The 20818-nt window shown below is 40.7% G+C and overlaps 1 protein-coding gene across 14 annotated transcripts in view; it reads left to right on the top strand.

The window, feature by feature from the left end:
* DYM (dymeclin) overlaps positions 1–20818 on the top strand; it is a 210324-nt gene that overhangs the window by 128124 nt on the left and 61382 nt on the right. For all 14 annotated transcript variants that reach the window (XM_015653511.3, XM_015653512.3, XM_033511405.1 and 11 more), the window contains one exon: positions 16596–16698. In XM_015653511.3, the coding sequence (XP_015508997.1) occupies positions 16596–16698 (103 nt within the window). The remainder of the gene's footprint in view (positions 1–16595; positions 16699–20818) is intronic.

The raw sequence follows: 20818 nt of genomic DNA on the forward strand, positions 1-20818 counted from the left end.
CCAAAGATGGTGACTCCACAAGCTCTCTGAGTAACTTGTGGTTTTTCTCTTACGGTTAAATGCAATTTCCTGTATTTCAATTTGGACCCATTTCCTTTTGTCCTTTCTCTGGGCACCAGTGTGTCTGGCTTCATCATCTCTAGACCTTCCCATCAGAATCACAGAATCATCTAGATTGGAAAAGACATGTGGCATTTTGAGATCATCAAGTCCTACCTATGACCTAAAACCATCCCATAATCTATTAGATATTTCTATGTTTTGAGACCCCCATCCAAGAACAGTTGGAAGAATCTTTAAAGCTTATCAAGTATCACTCTCTGCTATGGGCAGGGACAGCTTCCAGTGTCCCAGGCTGCTGCAAGCCCTGTCCAGCCTGGCCTTGGACACTGCAGGGATCCAGGGGCAGCCCCAGCTGCTCTGGGCACCCTGTGCCAGGGCCTGCCCACCCTCCCAGCCAGCAATTCCTTCCCAATATCCCAGCTGGGCCTGCCCTCTGGCACTGGGAAGCCATTGCCTGGGTGCTGTCCCTGCAGGCCTTGTCCCCAGTCCCTGGGCCTCTCTCCTGGAGCCCCTTTAGGGTTTTAGGCCCTGCCAGGGGCTCTCAGCTCTCCCTGGAGCCTTCTCTTGTGCAGGGGAGCAGCCCCAGCTCTCCCAGCCTGGCTCCAGAGCAGAGGGGCTCCAGCCCTGGCAGCAGCTCTGTGACCTCCTCCAGAATCAACACATGGGGTGCACCACTTATGGCTGGGCTCCAGCTGGACTTTGTAGTACTGACTGTAGCTCTTTGACCCCTTGAGTTTAGCCAGGTTTCTGTCCACCTCTGTCCATTTATCTAGTCTCTACTTCATCACTCTATTACAACTTGGCTTAATTGCAAAATACCATTATTATCTTGATTTTATCTTTGAGAGTCTATATACTCTCTGTGTAGTTGTTTGCATTTACAAATTACTTCAGTATCCAGGATAGTTTTGGCGTGGCATTAAGATTTCAGATAACACCACCAGGGTAGGGAAAACTCATCTGTGATCTGTACTGGTGCTGCTGAGGCACCTCCAGTGCTGGGACAGCTCTGGGTCCCTCAGCACAGGAGAGACACCGAGGGGCTGGAGCGTGTCCAGGGCAGGGAACGGAGCTGGGGAAGGGGCTGGAGCCCCAGGAGCGGCTGAGGGAGCTGGGAAAGGGGCTCAGCCTGGAGAAAAGGAGGCTCAGGGGGCCCTTGTGGCTCTGCACAACTCCCTGCCAGGAGGGGACAGCCGGGGGGGTCGGGCTGTGCTGCCAGGGAACAGGGACAGGAGGAGAGGGAACGGCCTCAGGCTGGGCCAGGGCAGGGACAGGGGGGACAGCAGCAGGAATTTCCCCATGGAAAGGGTGGCCAGGCCCTGGAACTGCCCAGAGTGGAGGTGTTGGATTCCCCATCCCTGGAGCTGTCCAAGGAACACCTGGACATGGCACCCAGAGCTCTAGAGTGGTGACAAGGTGGGGATTGGGCACAGCTTGGACTCCGTGATCTCAGAGGTTTTTTCCAACCTAAATGATTTTTGTGATTCTGTGGTTCTGTCACCAGGGTAAACTGAAATTCAGAACAATGTTTGTGCATGCCTAGAAAGACTCTTACTGTGTCTCTTCTGAATATCCCATTGAAATACAGTTTATATTTGATCCTCTGGCCTAGTGTATGTTTCCTAAGTGGGAGAGGAATTAACATCCCAATCCGTGATGGTTGCACTTGGTTTTTGTACAGTATAGAATATTAAATTTGTTAGTGTTTGCTTTATCATCATGAAGTCAGTTCCTGGAAGTGTTGTCTTAACTTTGAGAAAAACAGAGAATGACCTGGAACATCACAGAAATGTGTCTTTTTAAAAAGTACATTTTGGGGAGGGCAGTGTTTTGGAATTTAGGAGGATTTTTTGGATTGATAGAGGCAGAAAGAATTACACAGCAGAATAAGATTTATAAAACTGAGTGGGAGGTAAAGCACAACCTCTTTCTCTGTGGGAAGGAGGTTAATTTCCAAATAAATTGAAGACAATGTAAATTTAATTACTGTGCAGCTTGAAGGACTGGGACTTAAAAGCTATCATGTTAGTTTTTAAGATGGAAAAATATTGCACAACTGCAAGAATGCTGAAATAAATCATTAAATCAAATCTGTGTTAGATGTCCCACCAATCCTGAGACTTGAGGATGTATGAAGGCAATTAAATAATCTCTCTTCAGAATGACAAGTTCAATAGTGGGTAAGGTAATTTCAGATGACAGTGTATGTGGGAAATAATGATGTTTTTCCTACTGAAAAGTAATGAACAATAGCTTTAAAGCTTTACCTAAATAAAATCTGCTTTTTTCTTAGTAAGGGCTATTCATGCCCTTGTAAGATTTCTGGATCTCATTGGTATTGTCTGTGACACCTTTTTCACTGAAGAATGAAATTAAAAGCATTGACAGCAGACTAGAGTGGAGGAGCAGGATTGCATTTCAGCTCTGTCAAGGTTGGATTGTGGCAAGATGTGACTTTTGCTAGATATGGAAAGTATTTTTATAAAAGATGAGGAGACTGTCCAAGCCGGGGATCCTTCAGGATGCTGACAAGTCTTTTCCTGCTGTGAGCTACAGTGATTTTGACCACACATGTTTGTTTGGGGGAACAGTGTTGGTGATGGAGACAAAAGCTGGGAGAATTCAGTGCTCCAAATATTTTTCCTTCCTTAAAGGCTTCCAGATTATCTGTTTTAAGATTGTCGTCTTCCTGCAACGATGAGTAGTTCAGAGCATTTCAAGCTGCCTGTAGTGTATTTCTAAATGCTTTTATACATTCTGGAGACCATGGTATATTCTTGGTACCTATATGCTGTTCCCTGAAGTTGTCTCTTAATCTTTCTAGGTCCTTGCTCGATATTTAGTGGAATAATTTAGGCTGGAAAATCCCTCTAAAAGCATCAAATCCAACTATTCCCTCACCAATAACCCATGTCCCAAAGTTCCACATTCACACATCTTTTAAATACTTCCAGTGATGCTTCACAGCTTGTTCCCCCACCCCACCCTTTTTGTTTGTTTGTTTGTTTTTGTTTTCTCTTTTTGTTCTGGGTTTTGTTGTTGTTGTTTTGGTTTGGTTTTTCTTATGAAAGAGGGAGAAAATCATTAAACACTGCAAATTTGGAATGTGATGTTAGGGAGGTCAGCTTTATTATTCATCATAAAGATACATAGAAAATGAAGCAGGTGAAAGGCCCTGGTATTATCTCTCAGACATACGTAGGAAAGGACATGGGTGTTGTTGAGAGGCTGAAGCTACCAAGAAGAGAGAAATAAAGAAAATAAAGAGAAATGTTAAATAATAGGAGTTAAGAAAATGCTGTGGGCCAATTTCTCAGGATGTTGGCACAGTATTTACACTGAACTGGGCAAGGGCAGACTGGGGCTTCATAAAGCCAAGTTAACCTCCATGTAGGTCATTAACTGTAGCTTTTTCCATACTGAATTGCACTCTTACGAAATGCTTCATTATCCCTTGTTTTGTTCTACATTCACTGCAGTTGGGTTCTGGCTGGATATTAACATCCCTTACAAAAAATGTAATATTCTTGATAAATGTTTTCTTTCAATGATGCAGTATTTTTCAGGATGAAAATACCTATCTTTAATATCCTATGTATTTTAACTTCAATTTTCCTTTGAAAAGTGGTTTATTTATGACAGGCTACCTTTTGCAGGTTTGTTTCTTAGAACAGAAATTCACAGAAATGCAACAAAGGGAATGATGTTGACATTGCAGTGAAGGATGTAAACACTTTCTATTTGAGATACTTATTTTTCAAGTACTGTGTTGTTACAGGATGGGTTTAGTAATAGATATTAAACTTAATCTTGGTCTTGTATTGAAAAACACTTGACATGTTACATCATTTGATGTTACATTATTTGACACTACCCTGTATTTTTATTGAATTTTTCTGTTTTTCAAGTACTAGTGTACCTTCATGTCCTTCTGGAAATGTTTAAGCATTTAATCTCTTTGAAAGTATATCTGTCTGTGCATCAGTGCTGTTTTCAGAGAAGTATTTCCAAAAAACACCACTCTGGGAGGAGGATGTTTTAGGTAGGTGCATACGCTTAGGCATCTCAGAGAGATTGGGGTTGGGAAGGGTCCTTGAAGCTCATCTCATTCCACCCCTGCCATGGCAGGGACAGCTTCCAGTGTCCCAGGCTGCTGCAAGCCCTGTCCAGCCTGGCCTTGGACACTGCAGGGATCCAGGGGCAGCCCCAGCTGCTCTGGGCACCCTGTGCCAGGGCCTGCCCACCCTCCCAGCCAGCAATTCCTTCCCAATATCCCAGCTGGGCCTGCCCTCTGGCACTGGGAAGCCATTGCCTGGGTGCTGTCCCTGCAGGCCTTGTCCCCAGTCCCTGGGCAGCTCTCCTGGAGCCCCTTTAGGCCCTGCCAGGGGCTCTCAGCTCTCCCTGGAGCCTTCTCTTGTGCAGGGGAGCAGCCCCAGCTCTCCCAGCCTGGCTCCAGAGCAGAGGGGCTCCAGCCCTGGCAGCAGCTGCGTGGCCTCCTCTGGGCTGGCTCCAGCAGCTCCACGTCCTTGTGCTGGTGTTGCCCAGGGCTGGGGCAGCTCTGCAGGTGGGGTCTCACCTGAACACAGGGGCACAGGGGCACAATCCCCCCTCCCCTGCTGCCCACGCTGGGGAATCAGCCCAGGGCAGGGGGCTCAGTGCTGGGGCAGGTCCAGCTCTCCCCCCCAGCACCCCCAGGTCCTTCTCCCAGGGCTGCTCCCTCTGCTCATCCCCAGCCTGGATTGATCCCAGGGGCTGCCCTGACCCAGCTGCAGCTCCAGCACTTGGCCTTGTTAAACCTCATGAGGTTTCCATGGGCCAGTGGTCAAACCTGTGTGGATATTGTGATACCAGATATTGTAGTGTGAATTTTAAGTTTGTTATTAAGTACCGTATCTGAAGTCCTCTTCTCTATTCCTTCTGAAGTATTTCATTCCTGATGTGATTTATTGAGAAAGGAATGTGTGAGCAAAATTTGAAAATTGAAATTCTGTATGTACTGGCTTGAATTCACGTGACTTAGAAATTGCAGTTTGTCTACCAAGATTGAACATCCTGTGTGAAATTCCTGGTGAAGGTGCAGGGGGAATGGTCAAAATTCAGCTCCAACTTAGGCTTTATGGTAGTGCAGCTCAAACTATGTAATTTATGTCTGGAAATTCAGTAAAATGAGATATTTGAGCTAAAATCACGAACATGATATGGATGGAGGTACTCCATTGTAGGAGGTGATAATACAGTCAATATATTATGCTTTATGCACTTTTTATGTTAAAAATTTACTTCATCAGTATTGAAATTTGACTCAAAGTTCAGGAAATAATAGATTATGGCTTTTTGAGATGTTTTAATTAACCATCTTTGTTTCAAAAGTGAAACACAATCTTTAATTTCATTGTGCTTTGTTCTGAATGTAGGATATTCACTGGTTTGGGGTTTTTTTTACATTGACTTTATTCTTTGTGTGGCCTCAGGCACACTGAACACATGCCATCTAACTTTATCCAGAAGACAAAAAATGCTCATTTCCTTAATAACTGTTCTTTTTAGAGCCTGTGGTATTCATAAAAGTTCTTACTGGTTCACAAGTGTTCACAGTGTAAATACAAATTATTTATAGATAGGGATTTGGGAAAAAAAGATTGATACCCACTATGAACAATTATGGAAGCTATCCACAGATATAAATATGTTATTTTTATTTTTTTCCCTTTATGAGGCACTGGAATTTTAGAAATGGCCTTCTTGTTATGCAAAAGAGAGTCCTTGCATCCAAAATTGTGTTTGGGAGACCACCTTAGCTGTGACACCTATGTCAGGTTTGAATTTTTGGTCATTTTTGTAGTTTCCTTAGCAATGGCTTTATCGTAAAGTTGATTGGTCCAAGTGATTTTCTTTATTTCTTAAAAAAGAAAATTTTTTAAAGAATTTGTTCTCTATTTCTTTTTAAAAAAATATTTCCAGTTTGTTAAAAGTTTAGTTTTATGTCAGTGGTGTAACCAAACAAACTGCTGTTACGAAGGAGAGACAGCTACTGGCTTTCCATACCCACTAGCAGGATCACTGTGGATGGAGAAAGATGTGATCAGGAAGGACAGCTGGCCAAAGAGAAGGTCAGTCCATGAGGAAAGCAGTAAACTTCTTCCTGTGGAGCAAGAACGGACAGGGACTGAAAGAAAGGAGGGGGAAAGGAGACAAAGGCATGAGATGAAAATAGCATTCTCTGTCTGCAGCATATGATGGGTCCTCCTAGGGGTTTGTTTCTTGTTCTGCTTCGACACTGAAACGCAAGTTTTATGAAGTTAGGTCAACGCCTGGAGAAGAGAAGGCTCCAGGGAGAGCTGAGAGCCCCTGGCAGGGCCTAAAGGGGCTCCAGGAGAGCTGCCCAGGGACTGGGGACAAGGCCTGCAGGGACAGCACCCAGGCAATGGCTTCCCAGTGCCAGAGGGCAGGCCCAGCTGGGATATTGGGAAGGAATTGCTGGCTGGGAGGGTGGGCAGGCCCTGGCACAGGGTGCCCAGAGCAGCTGGGGCTGCCCCTGGATCCCTGCAGTGTCCAAGGCCAGGCTGGACAGGGCTTGCAGCAGCCTGGGACACTGGAAGCTGTCCCTGCCATGGCAGGGTGTGGGGATGGGATGGACTTTAAGGTGCCTTCAAATGCAAACATACTTTCACTCTGTGGTATTTATTTCCAAGTTTCAGAGGAAATGAGCAATTAATTCATTGTAACCATGGCAGGGCACTGAAAAGCCAAACTCTCACTTAGACCACTGGGCTGCATGACAGGATAGTGCCAGAGGTGAGGGCTCCAGGGTTCCAGGCTCATATTTTGCTTAAAACTTAGAAGAAAGAGGGCTGTTAGCAATACACATACCCTGTGACCTTTTGCCTGCAGAATGAGTCTGTTACCTCCTAAATTCCCAGATTCTCTCCTGTCAAAGTGTGTTCAGAGGGCATTGCAATTCTCTTTACAAGTGTAGCAGGCACCCCAATACATACAAATACAAATGTGCTTGCACAGCCAATGTGTTTGAGCAAAGATGTGCCAAATCCAAGGTGTTGAAAGGAGAGGGATTTGGACCTTAGCTTGCATGACACCTAGTGTCTTTCTAATGTTGTTATTTCTTTATTTCTAATGTTGTTATTTCTTTGTTAGGAGTCTGTTATTGGGGTTTTGCATGACAGTTTTGCTCAGGATGCTTTCTCCAGCAATTTCCTCTGATTCTCATCCCACAGAGTTTTTCCTCATTCAAGGCAAATATCATCTCTCAGCAGCTATGAGACACCCTACTTAATTAAGAGCAAGTAGATGAAATGTAATTATTGTGGACTATGCCCATTTGATTTTCTTTTAAAATAGTAGCAAGACACACACAGGGATCATTGAGAGAAATTACATGCATACCATGAGACACCTAAAACAGGTTTGAGGATTTTAAGATCAGAAGAAACACTATATTTAATCTGAGCGTTGCAAACATATATTCCATTTATACTGGACTGCACTTATTTTCCTCCTTTAGCTTTTGGCCTTCCAGGATTTAGTTTCTCACTTGCCACTCTATTAAAAAGTACAGGAGAGAGATGGTGCTCAGCAAAGCACTGCCCTGTCAAGTCAAAATCATCATGTTCTACTGGATTTGCATGCAGGAACTCAGTCAATCATCACAGTCTGCTTATTGAGTTTCTACTTCAATACAACCTAGAGTTAGGTCCTAGCCCGGCTCTGCCCTGTAAGTGGAATTACAAGGATGTTATTTGGCATGCCGGACAAAAGGAGAATAAAACGATCTGTACCAAGATACAGGGGAAGGAATTTACTGCTTTCTGTTCCTTTTACTTCTCTAGCGATAGGAGCATCCATTTCCCAACATTGGCTGGAAGGTGGCCATGAGATGCTGAACAATTTATGCCTTCAGTTAAAAAATACATTTCCTGGTCTCTGGAAATTAAACTCTTGGCTTATTTTGTAAATATTTACTTTTGTCTTGCCACATCAAATTCCTTTCTTCCATGTTGTTTCTAGTGTCATTGTCTTTCTAACTCCATTTTAGCAGGAAATCCTGTTCGTTAATGCAAAGCCTCCCTTAATTGTTCTAAGCTGTTTCTGATTTTGCTTATATACCTACAAGGGTATGGTGACTTCTTGTTTTTCTACTTAATATAACAATATCCTAAATAATAATGTTATCCTCTGTAAGGCAGAATTTGATATGGCTTTATAGCACATGACTTACAGATCTCTGCTCATATGTAAGCAGTGCAGATAAAAGGTTACTCTTTAAAATTAATGACGTTTTGTCATGAAGATATCTCAAAGTATATAATTTATTAGGATCAAGTTTAGGATTTTAGAATTAGAAGAGTGGCCTTTTATCTTTGCTGTTTAACAGGGAGATGGGATAGAAATAGTTTTCTTACCCAGGCTGCATTAAAACCATTTGTGATGCCAGTCATCAGCTCAGGAGAATGACTTTTTACATGGGCAGATACTGCCAAGACAGCTTTAAACAGACAGAGGGCAGGTTCAGATTAGATATTAGGAAGAAAATCTTTAATTAGAAGGGTGGGCAGGCCCTGGCACAGGATGCCCAGAGCAGCTGTGGCTGCTCCTGGATCCCTGCAGTGTCCAAGGCCAGGCTGGACAGGGCTTGGAGCAGCCTGGGACACTGGAAGCTGTCCCTGCTCATGGCAGGGGTGTCACTGGATGAGCTTTAAGATCTGTTTCAACCCAAATCACTCGGTGGTTCTACAGTTTGGGATTTGCTTTGAAATAGCTGCCAGCTGTGGCACACAGCTGTTTCCAAGGGGACACAAACTTGTATTTTTAAGGAACAGGACAAGAAAAGGAGAAAAATATCTGATCACTGTCCAGCAAAATCGGACACGTGAATATTGTACTGTTCTTTTCATTCCCTGATCCCTTGAACACTCTTTGTCCATCAGTGTGGCCCATGCAAACCACGTTCTCTAAATCCATGATGTTTGTGGTGTCTGCACACTGTGAGTCTCTTGATTTCACATCATCTCCACAAGACTACATGGACCTAACAGTAAATATAGCAAATCTTTATTCAGCAGAATTTAGTCATGTTTCACTTTACAAGATTAGAAAGAAATATATAAAGTGTGTTCTTACTGTCTGTTTATTCTGTTATTTAATATTTTAATTGGTTAGGTTCTGTTTCCTGGGATCCTAAATGTCTCCCAGGCTTTAGAGTTGGCTCAAATAAATAAGAGCAGTGCCCCTCTATGGAGTAAATTGCCCTGCAAAGGCCTTGGAGTTCTCCGTGGCTATTGTGTCTCTTTATTTCTATTTATGTGCCATTGTAACTTGGATAATTCGAATGCAGAATGCCTCAAGGGCTCTTTAGTAGACATGAGCACAAGGGACTTAGAGATTTTTCTCTGCATTTATTTGTACTAAATGGATTTCTCCCAGTGCTAGGTTCCTTAAGTGCTCACCGAGCTCTTCTCCATCGCCCACAGACAGGCATATGCTTACAACCTGTCCCCCATACGGGTCTATGGGACAATGCATTTATTGTATTTCAAGTGGAGCAGCACAGTGCATTTGTTTTGTTCTGATGTCTGGTATTACTCTTCACAGACCTTTATTCAACCAGATGGGCATTTCAGGTGGTCTGCTTGGAGACGTCTGTGCAGGCACATATCCATGTCTAGAGTTCTTGTGCCACAGGACACACTTTTTTGTTGTAATCCTTTTAAAAAATAAGCCAAATCCAAGAAGTGTTCCTTACATATACAGGAATCAAGGTATGGTTTTAACTTTTAGATGTCAGGTTTCAAAAATAAAATATTTTTAGAGCTTTTTTTTTTTTTCTAATATGATTGTGGCATTGTAAAATCCTTTTGTTTAAAAGGAGCATTTTTTTGTGTAGTGAGGTTTTGGTGTTTAGGACTTTATATTTTAGTCTTTAAAATAGAGAACAATAATACATTTGGAGGAGAGAGAAAAAGCAGCATGAGTATTTGAGAAACTGAATTGTTTGAGAGCATTCATCCTCAATCTTTTTGATCAAGTGTTTTGTTCCATCACCAGATAGTGGTTTGTGTTTGGGTGCTGTTCAGTTTGTTTGCAGCACTTCTGAACTAGGAGAGCAAGCAGAAAAAAATCAGAACATCTGAATTTCCAAACTTCAAATAAATTCTGTGGAGAGATTCTTTAGTTCTCAAGTAGTTCTTTACTCAGCACACATAGAAAACTTCTAGATATTCAGATAAATTAAAATTTACCTTTAGAAGCTCAGAAGTTACTTGAATTGTGAGAAATCCAATCCTTACCTGTTCTTGATGTCATATAACTCAATCTGACTTTCCTCTGCTAATGTCATAATTTTGTTTCTATTTGTGCCCCCCTTCTTCAGGCTTCCATCTCTTTCTTTGTATCACACCATCCATCTAAGCTCATCTCATACCCTAGGTATTGAGATTGTCTTCTTTTCTTCCAGGTTTTTCTTCCCTCTCTGCCATTGCTTTGACAGTACCAGTAGGAATATATTTCACCTCTAGCCTGGCTTCAGTCTCCTTTGTTAGAGAGGTCTGTGCCCATGTAATTATAGTTCAGTTTCTGTTTCAGTAACTCTTTTTTTTTTATACTGGTATCTTGTAGAATCCTCTGTAAGCAAGCTTCCTTTCTCCATTTGCATATTTGGGGTTTTGGTCAAATCACTCTTTCATCTTTTCTCAAATACATTGAATAAATTATTTTTAAAGCAATTCATGGAGAAGTACATTTTTTGGTTTAGAGCCTTTGCATTTTCATACAATTGTTTCAAAATCTTCCACACAGGATGCCAGGGGCAGTTGCTGCACAGCACAACTTTACTGGATATAAAATCATAGAATTGTTTTGGTTGGAAAGGACATCTAAGTTTGAGTCCAACCCTGCCCCAGCACTGCCCGGAACACCACTGATCCATGTCCCCAAGTGTCACATCCACATGGCTTTCAAACACCTCCAGGGATGGGGACTCTGCCACTGCTCTGGGCAGCTCTGCCAGGGTTGGACAACCCTTTCCATGGAGAAACTTTTTTAATATCCAGACTAAACCTCCTGGCAAAACCTGAGCCATTTCTGCCTGTCCTATCACTTGTTATCTGAAATTAGAGACCAACACCCACCTGGCTCCAGCCGCTTCCCCAGCTCTGTTCCCTTCTCTGGACATGCTCCAGTCCCTCAATGTCTTTCCTGTCATGAAGGGCCGTATTTTTGTTAAAACCAAAGGCAGGTACTCTTTCAGCAGCTTTTTTGCATTATAGGCAGCTGTTTGCTGTCTGGTTGTACTTAGTTGCTGCTCCCAGGGTGAAATCCTTCGTATTTAGGGAGCAGCTTGGATTGTTTGTTCCTGCATTAAATCTCAGCAAGTTTATATGGTGTCCATCTTCTTGAAAGGTAAAGAAAAAATTAATTAAAATGCCTTTTCTCTTTATTTTTTGCTTCTGTAATGACTGTGCCATTTGCAAAGTTTAACTGTAGTATTACATAGAATCACAGAATATCCCGAGCTGGAGGGACCCACCAGGATCCTCCAGTCCAGCTCCTGGCCCTGCACAGACACCCCAACAATCCCAGCCTGGGCACCCCTGGCAGCGCTGTCCAAAGGCTCCTGGAGCTCTGGCAGCCTTGGGAATGTCCCCATTCCCTGGGGAGCCTGGGCAGTGCCAGCACCCTCTGGGGGAAGAACCTTGCCCTGATATCCCACCTGAACCTCCCTGGCACAACTTCAGGCCATTGGCATTTCTCTACTGTTGATGCATATCAATATATGTCACTTAATATATTATTTTTGTATATTTAAAGTATTTTGGTAGCTTGGTCAAGTATTTAATAGCTTTTGGTATTTATGTGGGCCAAGGATTTGTTCCTTTTTGGCCTTATTAAGAATATTTTTCAGACTGTTGGGATGTTTCACCTTCAGTTCATATAAGGCATCCCATGTTACTTTTTATTATTCAACTGTCTTAATTTAAAAAAAAAAAAATCTCACGTGAAACAGTCATATAAATGATGTGTAGAAGCCGTTACAACAGGGGTTCTGTTGTGCTTTATTTTACTTCCTGTCTCATTGGAAGACCATCAACAAGTGCTGGTGATATCCTCCTTGGAATGAATTTCACAATCACTGTTCCAGTATTATGCTCAGGACAAACAGGCATGTAATTATTTTGGAGCGTCCTATTTACTTCGTTAAAATCAAGTTCACTCTCCTTGGCATTGTCCAGAGCTTGTAGAAAAGGTTTTGCAAATTCTAACTTTGGCTTTCATTTCAACTTCTAATTTTAATTCCCACTTTTTTTTCCCAATTTTTTAGTTATAAAAGCTGGTTTTTATACTTTTTTTTTTTTTTTAATGTGGAAAGTGTACTTTATGAGCTGTTTCAAACTGATGTAAATTAGACTTTTTGAAGCACTGTTAAATGAGTCTCCTTCTTGGCTTTTCTTTTGGGATCTAATTTGTGGAATTCCACTTTCTAGGCATTGTGGAATTGACTTTTTGAAAGTGTTAAGTTCATATATTACTGCTTTGTATTTTATTGTGTGTGCAAATAGCACTTAATCAATTCACTGGTATTAGCAACCATTATTATTTAGTCTGTATTAATTTTTTTATTTATTTAAGTTCAGCCCTGATTTAAATTAAAAACTGCTGTGTACAGAGAGGTAAGAAATCAATGTTGTTTTTAATTCCTTAAACACAAACAACCACAGGACCTTGAAATTGTTGTTCAGCCTTGAGTCTTCTTTGGCTGAGCTCATCCCTGGTGAGATCTGATGATCTGTAATAGATCACATTATCTTCGAATGGTGTGGGTTGCAAAGACCTTAAAAATCACCCTGTTGGTGGTCAGGGACACCTTCCACTAGACCAGGTTGCCCCAAGCTCCATTGAGCCAGTCCTTGGACACTGCCAGGGCCCTGGAGAAGTCCAGCTGCACACAGCTTCTTTGGGCACCCCATGTCAGGGACTCACCACCCTCACAGCAGGAATTTCTCCTGATAATGCCAGCTGATGATTCCTAATCTTCCTAACACATGCCAGCTGTTATCTTGTCTTGCTCTTATTCCAACTTAATGTTTTGCTTGCTCAGCATTGGCCTGGATGTACTTCTGTGAGGGAGAGATGGGTTGGGGCAGCAAGATGTTTTCATTGTTCTGAACATAGCTTTTTATTGTTATGAAAAGTCCATAATGGGTGAGATTTGAAGGGCTGTCGAGCTCCATAGCCTGCCTGACAGTTGATGGAGAAAAGTGGATGAAAGAGGACAAATAGTCCAATAGAAAAATCCATATTCTTGTCAGCCCATGCATGCTGTCCTCAGTGACCACATAGTACATTTTTCTGTTTGATCCCAACTCGACTTTTAATTGGGCAGAAATAGATGTGTGATGAAGACACATGAGGGAAATTTGGGAGACAGTCTCACTTCCACTTCTGAACCTTTTACCATGTTGTGAAGAGGGGAACAACCTTTTGCATTTTTGCTTTTTAAAATTGTATTATTCATGCCCTGAAAATCAAAATCAAGCCTAAAACCTTACAGACACTGGAGACATGACTGCTGCAAAATCAAGCAACTCCTTTAGAACGCTGCATTTAGTGGTGATGAAAGGTATTTATGAGCTAAATTTCATACAAATGCCTTTTGAGGGTTGCAACTAACTCTGTGCTGAGGCTTTAAAAATTAGTCTGATATTTATCAAGGTGGTTTTCAGAGATAGAGACCAAGGCATAATAATAAGTGAATGACTTGGAATTGAAGTTTTGCACCAATTCAGGAGGCAGCAGTACTTCCTAGGAAGCTCCAAATCAATTCATTAATCACAATGTCTGATTTTTTTTTTCTTCTGTGTTTAGCTGTAGTGCTTTTGTGGAGCTTTTTGAATTTGCAGTTCTATGCATTTTTATTATGAAAAATTTAGTATGAAAAATCCTGCTGTATATCCCTGCCCTTGTGCTTATCTAAGGGATGGTCCTTGTAGGAGATGAATGGAGGAGAGAATTGTATTGAGTTTTTTTTACTTGGGTGTCTGTGTTAGGGGCAGTGGTCCCACAAAGAATTGTCCCAGCATGGTGTGAAGGACATGAGTTTGTGGCTAGAAAGCAGAATTTTGCAATTGGAAAGACAACAAAAGCCTCTGCACTGCTCCTTTGGAGCTAGAAATCAGCCACCAATATCTTGCTTATGCCATAAACTATACTTATAGTACATTTCATTATTTTTTAAAATAATGAAAGATAAAGAAATAATTTATCCATTATTTTCCTTTATACTTTTCCCCAGTTCTCCACATTTCTACTGGAATAAATAAATTTACTTTTTGCTCTTCTGGTTCCATGCAGTGTACCACTATATATTCATTTTCCTCTTCACATGCATTGAACACATGCAGTTTCCAAAATCTTGATCCCACTTCTTTGTTTATATTTAAATTTCCTTTAAAGCCAAAATGCTTTATGGATTTTGGAGAGGAATCTACTAGTTGGAAATTTTCTTTATTTCAAATTCTTCCTTTTTGTGAAATTACCTGTCTTTTCTGGAGCAGATACCAGATTTAACCAGGTTTTGCTGCACCCCACCATAAGCATCTCCAGCTTGATTTTAACTGATTATTTTGTCTCCAGAGCACTAGATGGTGCTGATGACAGTATCTCTGAAATCTGAGTCTTCAAAGATAACCATGGTTGCAGAAGTAGTGCTGCTGTGTCCTACCATGTACCACTTGGCAGATCCAGTTATTGCTCTGAACAAAAATTTCAGTCTGTGAATGCAGTAACAGAATATGGGAGGGGGAAAAGAGGCGGAAAGCTACCAGTATATCTTTATTTCTGTGTTGCTTCTTCCCCTTTTAACATGGAATGTTCTAGTGGTATTGACTAATAGCTATGAGTTAGTGTAACTAGTTCCTCTTGGCTGTGAGGAGTGTTGGAAAGGCCTTTTCCCAAGGCTCTTGACTAGCAATGGGGTGACAAGCACTTGTCCTCCAAAGAATCCACACCTACTTTCTGTGAAAGATAATATGAATGATCATTGCAAGTTTAAAAAATTCAGGGGACTTTTCCCAGTGCTGATCATCATTTCACGAGGCAGAAGAGCCTTTGCCAGTACATGCCTTCAAACACTGATCCAGTTCCAAGAAATGGAGGATGTCCAGAATATAATACTGAGGTGGATTTTGCCACTTGTAAGTGAATCGTGTTCACATCATGACAGAATGTTTTAGGTTGGAAAGGACCTTAAAGCTCATCCTGTTCCACTCCCTGCCGTGGGCAGGAACACCTTTCACTATCCCAGGTTGAGCAGACACTTCCAGGGATCCAGGAGCAGCCACATCTTCTCTGAACAACCCGTACCAGGGCCTCCCCTGTAACCCTCCTGGTGTCTGTTGGTCAAACTAGCCTTTCCACCCTTTAAAACACACATAGTCTTCCTAGGAGAACCTGATAGGAGTCCTGTAATGCTCCAAAAAGAGGTAAAGCAGTTCAAATGATGTTTTTAAACGCAGAAAGCCTGAAAACATCTGACACCTAACAAGAGCAAATGGCCTTGTTGCATCAGAGTAGGTTTAGAATGGATATTAGGGAACAATTCTCCATGGAAATGGTTGTTCTTTCACAGCTGCCCAGGGCAGTGGTGGAATCCCTATCCCTGGAGGAGAGCATCTGGATGTGGCACCTGAGGACGTGGGTCAGTGGTGGCCTGGGCAGAGCTGGGAGAATGGTTGGACTTGATGATGTTAGAAACTCTTCCAAAAATGGGGATGGGTTTATCTGTGAATTGACAACCATGTTTTAGCTATCCAGGGCTTTAGAGAAGTATCTGACTCCTTGCTGCTGCTGAGCAGTAGCTGATGGCCTTTGTCCACTGTTGCTACTTCCACCATTCTCCTTGTAGATCAGGTTATAATACCCTCTGTGAGTGTCATTGTCCTGCATTTTTACAGAATGCAAGAAAAATGTGTTTATTTCTCTGTATGTGTATGGACCTCTGATTTAACAGAGTATTTATAAAGCTAAGGTAATCCTTTTTTCACTGACTTAGGCTAAAATAAATTTGAAAATAATATATACTAGTAAAATGCAGTAACTTGGCCTTGAAATACCCAAAGCTTTTGTCATATACTCAGATTTCTCCTGTCTAAGTAATAGGTTATTAGAACAGATAATATATGAGATACTTAAGTGTATATTACAGCGTATTGCTTGAAGTGCTGTACTTAAAAATTTCATTCTAGTGAACACAAACTTTTTATGAACTAAAATTGCATGTATGCCATTCCTTCTGTGACAGTTTGACTTTTAAGAATTTAATCATGAACATAAAATGTTCTTCAGATCAATATTGTGTAGAATATTTCTGGTTCAAACTCTGTTGTTACTTACCTAGCTGTTAAATAAATAAATAATAAAACTTTGGTGCATTGCATTCTAAAAGTTTTGTGTATATAATAAGACTTCTTTCCTAACTGTTTCAGGACATTATCATGAAGTTATTTTAATTTTTTTCCCCCCAGTCTATTTTCTCTGTTATCTAAAAAACACAACAAAGTGCTGGAGCAAGCCACGCAGTCCTTGAGAGGTTCCCTGGGTTCAAACGACTCTCCACTTCCTGATTATGTGAGTATCAAAATGAATGTTGTAGTGGGTGCTTCGAAATTCAAGTCATACAGCCCTAAATCTGCAAAGAATTCTCAGAGTGTGGCAGCTGAGCAACCACCAACATCAAAATACAGGAACCTGTATGAATGATGTCATGTCTGAAATGTCTCTAAAAAACAAGAATTACACTTAGAAATGGCAGAACAAAACCACAGCTATGCAGAGGCAAGAGACTTACTGTCAGCTTGTGCGTTTCAAGCCATTTGTAATTCAGGATATTTAAATCACAGAGTTGAAAACAGCATTTTTAAGAACTGGGCTTTAGCATCCACGGAATCTTAAAATGCCTAAAAATGATTGAAAACAAGTGAGCCTCTGGGGGAGTACTGGAGTCATGGGGCAAATTAGTATGTTCTGAATACATGGATACTTACAGTTCCCTTCAGTTTGCTTAGCCAGTGCCCGAAAGTAGGCAACAATTTTGTACTTAATTGCATGGCTTGTTGGGAAATCTCTGCTTTGGGTGGATGAGGGAGATGTCTTGAGAGGACATGAATAAATATCTTTGAACTGCTGAAATATCTTTGAACTGCTGAAGTATCTTTGATCTGTACTCATCTGAACCCTCACTGCTGTACTGTGTGAAGGAGAGAAAAGTTGATTTATTAGTTGCCCGGGATTTTTGAGGATGAAAATGTATCAACTGCTCTATTTTCAGGACTAATAGATGATCCAGAATATGCCTGCCTGAGACTTTACATATCCTATTAATCTAGCATTAAATATAAAAATACCTAAAAAAAATAATTTGACATAATAGCTTAATGACTTAAATAAGGAAGCAACATGATACATGTCTGTAAAATACATAGGCATATCTAGGCATGTGATAACCTACATATGAAGATATCTATTTTAGGGTGTGTAAGAATACAATGCTTGAAAAATACTTTATAGGTCTTGGACTTCTTTTTAACTTGCTGGATGTATACAGTATTGCAGTTAAGGAAATGCCCAGGGAAAGGCTTTCTGTACAAAGCTGTCCTCTTACATAGAGAGACAGCTGAACAATGCAGCTGACAGAGCTGGGAAAGCTCCCTGGAGTACATCCAAGAGACTTAGATACTCCACTGCATTTTTTCTCTTTTTACTGTTGGTATGATACAGGGATGGAAGAGGGAAAGACAGCACTTGGAAACATTGGTGTAGGGGAGAGTAAAATAAGTTCATGTCCTTCTACTGCCATGTAGAAGGCACGCTTATACTTGAAACGGTAAGGTAAACTATTAAGCACAGCTTTCTGGTCCTTTCTTTTTTCACTCCAAATTGCTCATGTTACAGTTCAGTCTGAAACATAGGCCATTGGCTAAAAAAAGTTGTGGCCAGATTTCATCACTTCAGCATATTCTGCTTCTGGAAAGCCTGTGTTTATGTTGTGTGTAAGAACAAGGAGGAGTGTAGGAGCTGAGGGGACTGAAATGTCTGAAGTCCTGTAGCACATCTATCCCCCAAGGTGGAGCTAAGGAAAGGGTTTGAATATTGCCTGCTCTGTGCAGGTTTGTTCATTGAGAGGTAGAGATTTGCCTAATAAGCAGCTCTCTTACTCTGTTCAGACCGAAAATGTGTTTTAAAAATGCATTTCGCACCATTTTTTCATTCACTTTAATTTAGAAATTACTCATTTTCTTACTGCGCTCTGTAATCCAGAGTTGAATTTGCATGGAAGCCAAATACAAGGTTTAAATAATACATAAAAGTATTCTAGGTGCTGCTTAAGATATTGCCTTAAATTTTGGGTGTTTGAACAGTAGTACTCTTTAGATCTAGTTAACTTTTTGACCCAGTACACAGTCCCTAAGCTTATACTCACTGATTGTGGTAAGAATATATTGAGCTCTACCACATTTCATGATGTTCTTTCTGTAAGTATCTGCTGCCATCAGGTCTGTGGTGTACCAGCAGAGCTGGAATCTGGAGTAAGGAATTGACCCTGTTTGCCTTGATATTATTTTGTTGGGGTTTTTCTGGTTTTTAAAAAAGAAAAGAGCAAGTTGTTTCATTTATTGAGGCTGGACCGGTGTCCAGGTCCATTTCTGGTGAACTCTTGTCATTGCGGTGGGATTCAGGAGCAGGATGGAGAAGGCAGCAGGACAGAGACAACCACCCCCTGTCAGTATTGCCTCAAAGACACTATCCTTTGTTAGACTAATTCTCATGCTGTGTAGTTGTAATTTCAGAAGCCATAATAGTATTCATCATTTTCGTAGCAGCATTGACCTGTTTTGAAATACTACACTTCGATCCAGTTGGAAATGGGAAGAGTCCACTTAGGTTTATCTTTCTTGCTTTCTTGCATTCAATAAAAGCATATTTTTCAATGTAGTTAGCAAACAAGAAAACTGGTAATAAAATAATAGAGAATTTTGCTTCTTTCAGTTCAAATCAAGACATATTACTTAAGTAAACATATCAATTATTTTCTTGGTAATTTGATTACAGCTGAATGTAATTTATCAAATCAGAAATACTTAACAGCATAACTAGAGACATGCTAACTTCTCTTGTGAAGTAGCACGTCAGATGTGTTGTTCGAGCTGTCATCTACTCCAAAAATATATTTTTAAGGATTTCATAGTATTCCTTATGATTTTTGAGCACTTCCCCTGCTTGTTAAACTACAGCTGGTAACAAGAGATTATCCTTCAGTCTTTCTAGGGAAAGAGTGGATAGAGAAAAGGAGAGTAAATTTTGATTTTTGGCAAGTTTATGTCATTTTCTTGCTGATGTAAGAAAAAAAAGTTTCCTTTATGCAAAAATTGAGGAAATTAAAAATCAAATATAGGTAGAGTATTAGATTCACGTAGTTTGGCAGACATCATCACTCACCTGCTAAATTTTGGGTTTTAAATTCCAGCCAGATGAAGCTTAAATGTGTTAGGGAAAATCCTAAAAATAATCCCACTTAGTGACAGTATATTCAGTTATTTAATACACAGTACTGTCATTTAAACAGCACTTAAGTGGTGGATGAAATTTGGGATAGAAACCTTGTAGTGTAATATCGAGCTTTTCATCTTAATATATACATTAATCAATATATGGAGAACTGTCCTTTAATTCTCTGTCCAAAATCTGTTGGGTTTTTGGGATATTTAGTACAGGAATGAAAGCATGTTGTCAATTCAAAGGGAAAACTGTCAAAAATACAAATGCAGTGAGCTCTGTGTGTGCATGTATATGTATAAAAATACATGTTTTAATATACAGTTAGATATGTAAAGTCTGCAGTAGCAAAGCCTGGTGGTACTGGGAGAGTTCCCAACCAGAGCTGACTTCTCCTGACTCCTTCCCAATCCAATAAATCTATCCACTGTTCAAAGCTGGCTTTCTTGGAGGGCTGGAATTCTGCAAATGTTGATGAGTTTTTCTCTCATCTTGATAACCAAAATTAAACTTTGCATCTGGATGGCAAGATTTCTGTATTATTTTCTTTTCCCCCTCAGTTTGTGCTCCATAATGAGCTAAATGAATTCCAATATTTAGATTCTTCTTTGATTTTTCCCTGATTTATATGGTAAATAGAAAGCAGCTGTCTGTTTAACCATCTAACTCTTGAAACTCCTAGGCCCCTCAAGCGTCATCTGGAAGTAATGTAGCCTGTAAAACAAAGCTAAGAAGAAAAAGCAATGTTTGTTTTATGTGGGATGAATGACTTCAGTTGGGGTCCCTCTAATTCGGCCATTATGGGGGTTATTAAAAAGCAGTATTACAAAAGTGGTTTCAACAAAAAAGAAATTTGGGGGGGTGGGAGCTTATACCTTGTTATTACATTTGATTATATTCAAAACTCCAAGTACTTCATAAATAGTCCTTCGTTTGAGTTTCCTCAAGAGAGAACCAGCCCAGTCTCCCCCACACATCAATAGATGTTAAAAAGTTCTTGTGTCATTTACTTCCTAAGAAGAAATTGTCTGTTATAATTAAGAGCTGTGTATTTATCCTAGAAAGTTGAAATTGCTAAAGAGTAGTAAAATCAGGCCCATGAACTGCAGTATTTGCTGTCTTTTAAACATAATGGAACAGATCTAAAATATATCAATGTTCTAGATTCAGTTACGTGCAGAGAATTTCTAATCCA

Source organism: Parus major, chromosome Z, assembly GCF_001522545.3.
Source record: "Parus major isolate Abel chromosome Z, Parus_major1.1, whole genome shotgun sequence".
Lineage (NCBI taxonomy): Eukaryota > Metazoa > Chordata > Aves > Passeriformes > Paridae > Parus > Parus major.